The sequence below is a fragment of the Nannobrachium achirus genome (genome assembly GCF_963921795.1).
Source record: "Nannobrachium achirus genome assembly, chromosome: 8".
Lineage (NCBI taxonomy): Eukaryota > Metazoa > Chordata > Actinopteri > Myctophiformes > Myctophidae > Nannobrachium > Nannobrachium achirus.
In genome coordinates, this window is record NC_137817.1 from 24,704,401 (window position 1) to 24,714,400 (window position 10,000).

Genomic DNA, 10,000 nt, shown 5'->3' on the forward strand with positions numbered 1-10,000 from the left:
AGCTGTTGCTGATGTAAATGACAGTACCGAAGATGTGCTTTGCACTCTCATTTCGTCCAATCTGGTGTACATGAGCAATATCTGGTTTATACTCTGAAGTGTACCGGTGCCGTGCATCGAAAATAGCCGCTCACAACGTCGATTCAATCAGACAGCACGGAGCTCACAGTGGGTACAGCATGTAAAGTAACCATTTTTCAAATTTCATATTTTGATTTGTTTTTTTTAAGCCCTATTTTATATTTTGTCGTTTGACAGTGTCGCACAAATCTACAGGATCCACAAGCTCAAGGCATGTTATGATGTGAGCTAAATTTGGACTTTACAAATATTTAACCAATGAAAATTATTAATTGAAACACAGGTTAATTTTGTCCTGTAAAATAACTGTTTTGGACATGTAGTCCAAAAGTTTCCACTCATTAGACAGGACCAAATATATGCTTTACACTCTCATTCTCATACTCTCGTGTCCTATTTGGTCTACATGAGCATGTACAGTAAGTACACCAGCCAGGAACTGATGAATGTTTCAGCAGTATAGTCATCACTTACAGTACCTATTGAAAAAGGTAGAAAATCCCACATGAATCAAATATTACCCTGAGGTTTGTGGGGGCGTGTGTGTGAATTATGCATGTAAGGAAGCATACATGCGTGATTACGGTACGTGTTTGATGCTGCATGTTTATCTGTTGCATGTCTGCATGCTGTCTTACAATACAATTAGACGATCAGTTTGATGGTGGTGCATTCATTGCTCATGCGTGCGTGTGCGAGTCATCATTTTGTTTCTTACGCCAGGGGGCTGGTCCTTGGAGAACATTCCCCAGGTGTGATAGTTGAGGTTGTGTTTGTACGTGGGGTGCTCTGTCTCCCCGAAGCCGTACACGTACTCAGAAGACAGCCGTGTGGACACCTGGATGAACAGATCTGAGAAGATAAGGCCTGGAAGAGAGGAGTCCCAACTGACCAAAAGAGGAGGGCCAATTGAATGAGAGAGAGGAAAGGAGGATAGAGGGAGGGAGAGAGCGAGAGATAGAACAATTTGTTGAAATATTTAAAATAGTGCCTGTGATGCAATGCACTATTTTTTAGTAATCCGTTCAATTGATTAGTTTTTTTTTCTACATTTTTATCCCACGATTTTGTAACCCATTTTTCACACTGTGTCAATTATCTAATGTAATCCTGGGCGCTACAGTCCCTCTGCCAACGTGTTAATATTTTTTTTTACATTTTTATCCCACGATTTTGTAACCCATTTTTCACCGCGTGTCAATTATCTAATGCAATCCTGGGCGCTACACTCCCTCTGCCAACGTGGGGAGACAACGGACTGACCTCATGCTTCCTTCTATACGCATATGTCCGAGTTTCCCTGGTTGGACGTAGCGTGTGGAAGGAACACGTTATTCCAACCAGTTCCTTTCCCCTCCGTCAGGCGCCCTGGCTGGCCAGGGGGAGGCAGTATAGAGACCAGGATTACTGCATGTTTTTTGTGAGGGTATCTACTCTAGGAGACACGGGTAGAACATGCAAACTCCACACAGAAAGGCCCTTTCCCCAACCCCACCTAGGGTGTGGGCACTGATGACGCAGAGGAGAGAACACGTCCTACGCCCCCCAGCGGCTATCGAACCCATGACCTTCTAGCTGTGAGGCGACAGCACTAATGACTGTGCCACCGTGCCCCCATTCAATTGATTAGTTTGATTAGCTGTTGTACCCCTACAGTACACTAAGAACAAGGGATGGGTTGAGTTCATCTTCCTGAACAACTCACATCTTGGTTCCTGTGCTCTTCCTGAAGACCTGTATGCCGAAGGGCTGCTTGGTGTAGACCACCGTGTAGAGTCTCTTGGCTTCATCAGTCTCTGGAGTGGGAGGGACGGACAGCGGCACTGGCACCTCATAACGCTGCTGGTTTGGATCCCAGATCTGGGAACAGAGTTAAGTTTAAAGCTACAATATGTTTCTACCCCGGATTTCTACCCGGGTCTCCTGCGGAAGTGCTGACCTGCTTGCTCTGGGGAGAAATGTAACGTTGATCATCAGGTCAAACTTTGTGTCAAACCAGAAACAGGATCTTTACATTTTGACAGTAAAGTCACAGTTGTAAGTAAAGTCAAAGGTTGTGTCTAACCTAGAGACAGGAATGTATGTCTCGATAGAAGAACAGGGAGTCCAAATATGTCTTGCAATGACTCCAACACAGTTTTCTGTCTCTCTCGTCTTTCACGCTTTCACTGGGTGTGACACTGCATCTGCATTCGCTGGCAGAGGAAATAATGGGATATGGGAAACTTGGAAGTCATTCCCAGAGGTGAATGAGGCTTTCAGTGAACTCCTATGCATGCCAAGTGAGGTCAGTGAAGGATCAATGTTTCTGCTGATTTGTGGCGCTCATGTATGACCAAACCAGTGAGTGCACAGAAGTGAATGATGCCAGGAAACAGCTCTTCCCACAGAACACAAGAGAACATTTCTCCAATGCAGGCAGCAACCAAGCAACATCAATGTGTTTGTTTTGTATTATTCCTATTGTCACATAATGTAAGTAAAGTTTCACTACATTGCAGTATAATCCAGTGTTCAAGCAAAAATATGTGTATTTAATATTTAGTATTTGTATTTAGTTCCAAAATTATATGTTTGACATTTAGACCAAGTGGACTGGCGGCCAACTTGGGTTAGGGTTAGGGTTAGGGTTAGGGTTAGGGTTAGGGTTTGATCTGACTTTCCTCCACATCTGAAAATTAATATTATGGTATTTACTGCTGAAAGTTTCACACTTTTTACAAAAAGTGCACGATTCTATTGCTAATCCACTGCACCAACATACCTTGAACTGTAGCATGTGTTCGCTGTGGTACCGAATCTCCGCACGGAGTGTATCGACGTCTGGCGACCCTGGCCGGTTGGTGCTTCGGTACTTGCTGTTTCGGGTGATGTCAAAGATCATACCTGACTCGGTCTCTTTTAATGTGGTATAAGTGTAGCCGTAGTCTTCAGGATAGAAACACCATGGGACCTTTTCAATGTTTGCTGGCTGGACGGATGAGAAAGACAGAAAGATGAGGGTACTATTCTAATTGGATGAAAAGAATGAATGAATTAATGATTAATGGATGAATGGTGCAAGAATTTCTGATTGACTTTTGCAGGACTAAAGGCAGATGCGTACTCCACTTTTAGAGACGAAATTATTTCGGTTCGGTTCAGGGAGTCACAAAATCTCTGTAGCACCGAACAGCCAAATGAATGATTAATACTTTTTAGTTTTAGTTAGATTAGTACTTTTTCCACCATTCCGTACCTGCCAGGTGCAGCCCCTGGCGTGGCACAATGCCTCAGTAGCATGCTCCTCTGGGTGACAGTCGAAGCGTCGGTACTCCGGCCGCACCTGGTCCCAGTGCACCACGTACGTCTCACCCAGGGCCAGAGAGAGGCCTCGCAGGGAAAGAACCTGGGAAGGGTGGTGTAGGGTGGGGGAAAAATGAAAAGCGCAGGGAGAGGAGAATGGGGAAAAGAGAAAGGTACAGGTTAAAATAAAGGAGACAGATCAGAGCAAATAACTAATATCACTGAAGTGTCACGATTGCACTTTTAACACAGAACATTTTCTATAGACTGGGGTTAAGCAACAATTTAAGGAGCCCGTTTATACTACCGCGACGTGAGGCGGGACTACGGCTGCTATGGCGCAATCGCCGCTGCGGTCCAAATCGTTAAGCAAACAGCTGGTCGGCGACGGGGTCCCACTCCTTTTGGACGTACAGACGGCTGCTACGGCGGCAGGTTGATCGATCGAGCGCAGATCATTTCCGGTTACCGTTGTCATCTGACGTAGCCGCCCAAAGCTTAAATAGCCTAGCACTTGAGGAAAGAAGCCTCACACGGTTTAACATGGGATAAAATGCGTTACATTTTCAAACTACTTTTTAATACTTCAATGCATGACAGACAGCGGAAATAGCCATTGGTTTTGAGCTTGTGGATCACTATAATAAATAAATGAATAAATAGTCATAATAATACAAAATAGCGAAATCTGTTTGAAGGTGGTTAAAATAATCACTGTGCTTTGGGGAGGCGGTGAATCAACCCCTTTTTAGATGAGATAGAACAAGATGACATGAGTGTTATTCTTGGGTCCTTGTGACTCACACAGAGCCTGATGGTTAGTGCACTAACTGGCTGTGGCACCAGGCACTAAGTACCATATGTGTACAAGTATAATAAATACTTGACACGACAAGGTCGTGCAGAGACATCTCCACGGTGTCCCTGTCAGGACAGACTGACCGAGATGGATGAACGGACACCACACCTGTGTTTAAAGGAGTAGTTCACCCCCAAAATGACTTTTTTTCTATTGATTACTCATGCCATGGAGAGTAGAGTTCAATAATATTTTTTGGTTTTTGTCACATTCCTAAGACAAAAATTAGTAAATAGTAAATTTACCCCCATTGATTCCGGATGGTGACCCGTTTCGAAACGGGTCACCATCCGGAACGAATGGGGGTAAATTTATTGTTATAACATTTTTGTCTTAGGAATGCGACAAAAAACAAAAAATATTATTGAACTCTACTCTCCATGGCATGAGTAATCAATAGAAAAAAAGTCATTTTGGGGGTGAACTACTCCTTTAAGCTCAAGAGCACATCCTTTCTCCACACTTAAGAAACTGCTGTGATCCATTCTTTTATCCTGACAGACCTTAAATGCACACACGCTTGCACGCACACGCGCACGTACGATCATACAGTGAAACTATAGAGTATAAACACATTTTTATCACCATAGTTCACATGTAAGAGTATGCACACGCACACCCGTCCCACACACGTGCACGAACGGAAGCACACACGCGCACGCACTCACACAAACGTATTACCATCCTGACCTCAATGTAGATCACTATCATCCTTTACACTTTAGAGGCTAACCTTGAAATGTACAGTAACACACTTTCCTTCATGGGTTATTGAAACAAAATGACAATGGCAAATAGAAGTAGCCTTCATTTCATAGTGGGCTAAGGTTGCATACAACAAAATGCAACCTTCAAATCAAATCACGTTTATTTATAAAGCACATTTAAAAACAACTTCCGCTGTACCAAAGTGCTGTACAGGCATTTCATCATCACAGTAACAGTAAACTAACACAATACTAATACAACGATAAAGCAACAATAAAAACATCCAGGAGCACATTAACATAAAATAATTACAATCAATAATAAGGCAAAGAGGACGTGTCAGGAGAGTTCAAAAGCTTGTGAATAAAACAGGGTTTTAAGCCTGGATTTAAAAGAGTCGATTGAGGGGGCGGATCTAACAGAGTGTGGAATGCTGTTCCACAGCGCGGGAGCAGCAACAGAAAAGGCGCGGTCACCTCTGCGCCTCAGGTTCGCCATCGGCACCTCCAATAATCCCAGGTCAGTTGACCTAAGGTGCCATTTGGTGGTGGGAGGGTATTTTACGAGGTCATTGATGTATGATGGGGCTAGTCCATTTAGGGATTTATATACAAAGAGGAGAGTCTTGAATTGAATCCTAAATTGCACTGGCAACCAGTGGAGGGAGGCCAGGACGGGAGTGATGTGATCTCTTTTTTTGGTTCCAGTCAAAAGTCTGGCTGCTGCATTTTGAACCAGTTGGAGCCGGGATAATGCTGATTGACTGATGCCGATGTATAGGGAATTACAATAATCTAACCGGGATGTTATTAGGGAATGTATGACTATTTCAAGATTATGGACAGAGAGAAATGATTTGATTTTAGCTATGGAACGGAGGTGGAAGAAACTAGATTTGACTACTGCATTTACCTGTTTATCAAATTTGAACTCTGAGTCGAATAGCACGCCCAGGTTCTTTGCATGGGGCTTGACAAGGTTGGAAAGGTTGCCTAGGTTGCTTTTGATTTGTGTGATGGATTCGGGGGGGCCAAATAGGATGATTTCTGATTTTGAGTCATTTAACTGTAGAAAATTCTGAGCCATCCAGCATTTTATATCTGTGAGGCAGTTTCTGAGGTTGTCCAGTTGTGCAGGGTTGTTTGGTGTCAGGGGGAGGTAGATTTGAGTGTCGTCAGCATAGCAGTGAAATGAGATGTTATAATTATGGAATATTTGACCTAGGGGGAGCATGTAAATGGAAAACAGGATGGGGCCCAGGATTGATCCTTGAGGGACTCCACAGGAGAGGCAGGCGGGAGGGGATGAGAAGTTACCAATGTTGACGGTGAAACTTCTGTCTCTGAGGTAGGAGGTGAACCAGGCCAGGGCTGTACTGTCAATACCAGCGTTGTGCTGGAGACGGTTTAGGAGGATGTGGTAATCGACTGTATCAAAGGCAGCACTGAGGTCTAAGAGTAGGAGTATGGCACAATGTCCAAGGTCGGTGGTGCGGAGAAGGTCATTATGTACTTTCAGGAGTGCCGATTCTGTGCTGTGGTTGGCTTTGAAACCAGACTGAAATGATTCTGTAATGCTGTTTTGATTGAGGTAGGGGATGAGTTGACTGAGGATTACTTTTTCTAGGATTTTGGATAGGAAGGGAAGTTTGGAGATAGGCCTGTAGTTACTGGGAAGGGAGGGATCTGTGTTCGGTTTTTTGAGGAGGGGCTGGACCACGGCTTGTTTGAGGGAGGTTGGGACGGTGCCAGTGGCCAGGGAGCTGTTAATGATGCTGAGTAAACTAAGACCGGCTGTATTAACAACCTCCTTCAGGAGGGTAGAGGGAATGATGTCAAGTGGACAGGTAGCAGTTTTCATGGTGGAGATGAGTTTGATGAGGGTTGAGAGTGTAACTGGGTGGAAGCTGTCAAGTTTGGATGAGCAGGGCGGTAGGTTGTTTGTGTTAGTTGTGTGGGGGGGCATGTTATTTCTGATGTTGGTAACCTTACTAATGAAATAAATCTGAAAATCGGTGCACTTTTCTACTGACAGGTCTGGGATTGTACTGGGGGCCGGATGAATAACAGAGTTAATAGTTTTGAATAGAATCTGCGGGTTATGGGAGTTATTGGAGATGAGATTGGAGAAGTAATTTGTTCTTGCTGTGTTAAGTGAGTCCTGGTAACTGAGACGGGTGCTTTTCAGCATTTCAAATGAAATCTGGAGTTTGTCCTTTTTCCACCTCCTTTCAGCTTTCCTACATTCCCTCCTCAAGGCTCTGGTGGTGTCGTTTAGCCAGGGGCAACCTTTAGGTTTAGGTTTGCTGGTTTTAAGGGGGGCGATAGTATCCAGGATGGATGTGCAGGTGGAGTTGAATAGGGAGATGAGTTCCTCAGTGCTGATGGATGGGGGGGGGGCCTCTATAATGCGGGTGTTTGGGGCGGCTATGAGGGCCTCTGAAAATGTACTGGCAGTCGTTGAGTTAATGTGGCGTGAGCGGCGAGTGGGGAGTTGTGGTTTTGGAGGCGGTTGAGGTAATACTGTCTCAAATAAGATAGTGCTGTGGTCTGATAGACAAGGGGCTATGATTTTGGTTGTATTGACATTGAGGCCAAGTGATAGGACAAGGTCTAGAGTGTGACCCAGCTTATGAGTAGGACCGGTGTTGAGAAGTGTGAGATTAAAAGATTCAATTAACTGCATAAAATCATTTACAAGAGGTTTGGAGGGACAACAAACATGGATGTTCAGGTCCCCCAGGATCAGAGCTTGATCAGAGTTGGTTATGGTAGTAGTGAGGAATGATGAGAATTGAGCTATAAAGTCCTTGTGGTACTTTGGTGGCCTGTATATTAGTGCGATTAAAAGTGGGTTCACGGAGTCCACTTTAATGACTTGCACCTCAAAACTGGAGTAATGGTCAGTGTTTACTGGACGGCATTTAAAATTATTTTTGAATACAGTAGCTAGACCCCCCCCCAGTACGTCCAGAGGGTCTAGGTGTACTAAAGAAGCTGTAGTCTTCAGGGCAGAGTGCAGCGAGTGGGGCAGACTCACCCTCCTGAAGCCACGTCTCTGTCAAATATAAAAAATCTAGGCTATGGTCAAGAAGAAGGTCTTTAAGAAAACCAGTTTTTGAGGTTAAGGTTCTAGTATTGTAAAGTGACATTTTGACTGTGATTAGCTTATTATTGCCTAGGGGCTCCTTCACCAGTGTGGCGAGATTCTTAATTATAACACCACGGCGTTTTGTAGATGTTAAGGTAAATGGAGGGGAGGAAAAACAGTGGAGTGTGATATTTCTGTCTGAAATGTAGACAGGAATGGTCTTTGTGTATAAGGGTAGGTTAGAAGGCAAGGGGTTAATATTTGTTGGCGATATTATTAAGGGAGTAGTGGTAGGAGGTCTGCCGGGCCACCAGGGGGCGCTGCAGGGGTTGTGAGGGTGACCAGATGTGGTCCACAGAGCGGAGGGGTCAGCAGCTGTAGCCAATAGTCAATGATCAGCGTCAGTGTGTTGTTGTTTTGTTTGTGGTAGCGATTGAGCTGCTAGTGTGTTGCGCAAGTTATTCGCTAACATTTCACAACCAAAGCGACTCGGATGGAGGCCGTCGGGGGCATAGAAGTGCGAGCGATTACAAAACAGAAAGAAGTTGGATATGTAATTAATGTTGTAGGAGTGACATGCGAACTGGAGCCAGTAATGAAGAGCTGAGAGTCTACTGAAACAGACATCTCCGCGACCTATCGTGGGCAGTGGACCGGACATGTATACTGACTTTCCACAACTGCTAAGGAGTTGGAATACTTTTTGGAGATGGATGCGCGAGTTTTCTGTATGGCGGTCATTCGTGCCAGAGTGGAATATAACGCTGGTGACAGAGGATGGAAGTGAAGCCAGTATATCGGGGAGTTTATTGAGGAGTTGCGCTGTGGTGGCTCCGGGGAAGCAGTGTGTTATTGCGTTACGGAATCGAATGTGTTTTATTATCGAGTCACCGATTATCGCCGTAATGGGAGTAATCGCTATGAGGGGAGATGGAATGGATATGCGGTCGTGCGGTGGGGAGGGGGGGCGTGATGGTGGAGTGGTGTTCAGTGTGGGAGCGATGCGTTTTTTCCCAGGCCATTCCCAAGTGTTGGATAATGTGGGGAGGGTGGGCTTTTTTGGGCCAGGGCCTATAGGACCCTCCGAGCGGCGTTTTATAGCTGTTTTCAGCATGTCGCGTCGGCTTTTTTTCCTGCTAGTGGTGGCGGGGAGAACTGGGCAGGATAACGGGCCGTTGGACGACGAACGCGGGTCGCATGGGGGTGGCTCGTTTATATCCAGAATGGAGAATCTATTGGTAATGGGCAGTGGGGTGGGCACGGGTGGCTCTAAATATGAGGGGGGGCTTCCGTTGCCTCGAGAGACCACTTTCCACGGGGGGCCCGGAGTTGAGCTGGCCGAAGGTCTCAGTTTTGGCCTGGCATCCTGGGTCCAGTGGACAGTGGCACTTGGGCCAGGGGCCTCCGGTGGCGGAGAGAAACCAGCGGCGGGGACGGTCGTATCCAGCTCCCGTGTGTTGGAGGGAAGTCGGCGGGGAGAGACCGGGTAAGCTGCGGGGACAGTATCATCCAGCTCCCGCCCATTAGATGGGGGGCGATGGGGCCGTTCGTGACCAACTGAGACAGTGAGATCCAGCTCGGTGGGGGGGCAGGGATCGGGGGCTTGAGGAGTGGGATCGTGGCAAAAGGAGTATAGGGAGTCCAGTAGCAGCTCATCGTCTTGGATCTGGTGGAGTATGGAGATTCTTCCCTCCAGCTGGGACACTCTCTGCTTCAGGTGGAGACAACCGTCGCAGCCAGATGTCAAGGTGAGTGTCATGGTGGTGGTGGTAGCTGGGGGAAGAGAAATAAACTGTGGCCAGTAAAGGTGTAATGTGACAGGATGAGGTGAAACAGGCTAGGAGTAGTAGTGATTGAACCGGGTTAGCGTCTCAGGACGGTACGTACTGGCGAGGGCACCACAACGGGTGCCCACATCAAAGAGAAGACTCTAGTAGCAGAACCCGGAACACAGGGAGGACCGGTAGGGAACGGGAC

General features: G+C 46.1%; 1 protein-coding gene across 1 annotated transcript in view; it reads right to left on the reverse strand.

Annotated features, from left to right (window-relative positions):
* The window catches only part of si (sucrase-isomaltase), a gene marked incomplete at its 5' end in the record, with an annotated part of 111,668 nt that overhangs the window by 39,976 nt on the left and 61,692 nt on the right, over window positions 1-10,000 (reverse strand). Inside the window, 4 exons of the mRNA XM_080731029.1 lie at window positions 800-968; window positions 1,787-1,941; window positions 2,846-3,052; window positions 3,320-3,469. Of these exons, the coding sequence (XP_080587155.1) occupies window positions 800-968; window positions 1,787-1,941; window positions 2,846-3,052; window positions 3,320-3,469 (681 nt within the window). The remainder of the gene's footprint in view (window positions 1-799; window positions 969-1,786; window positions 1,942-2,845; window positions 3,053-3,319; window positions 3,470-10,000) is intronic.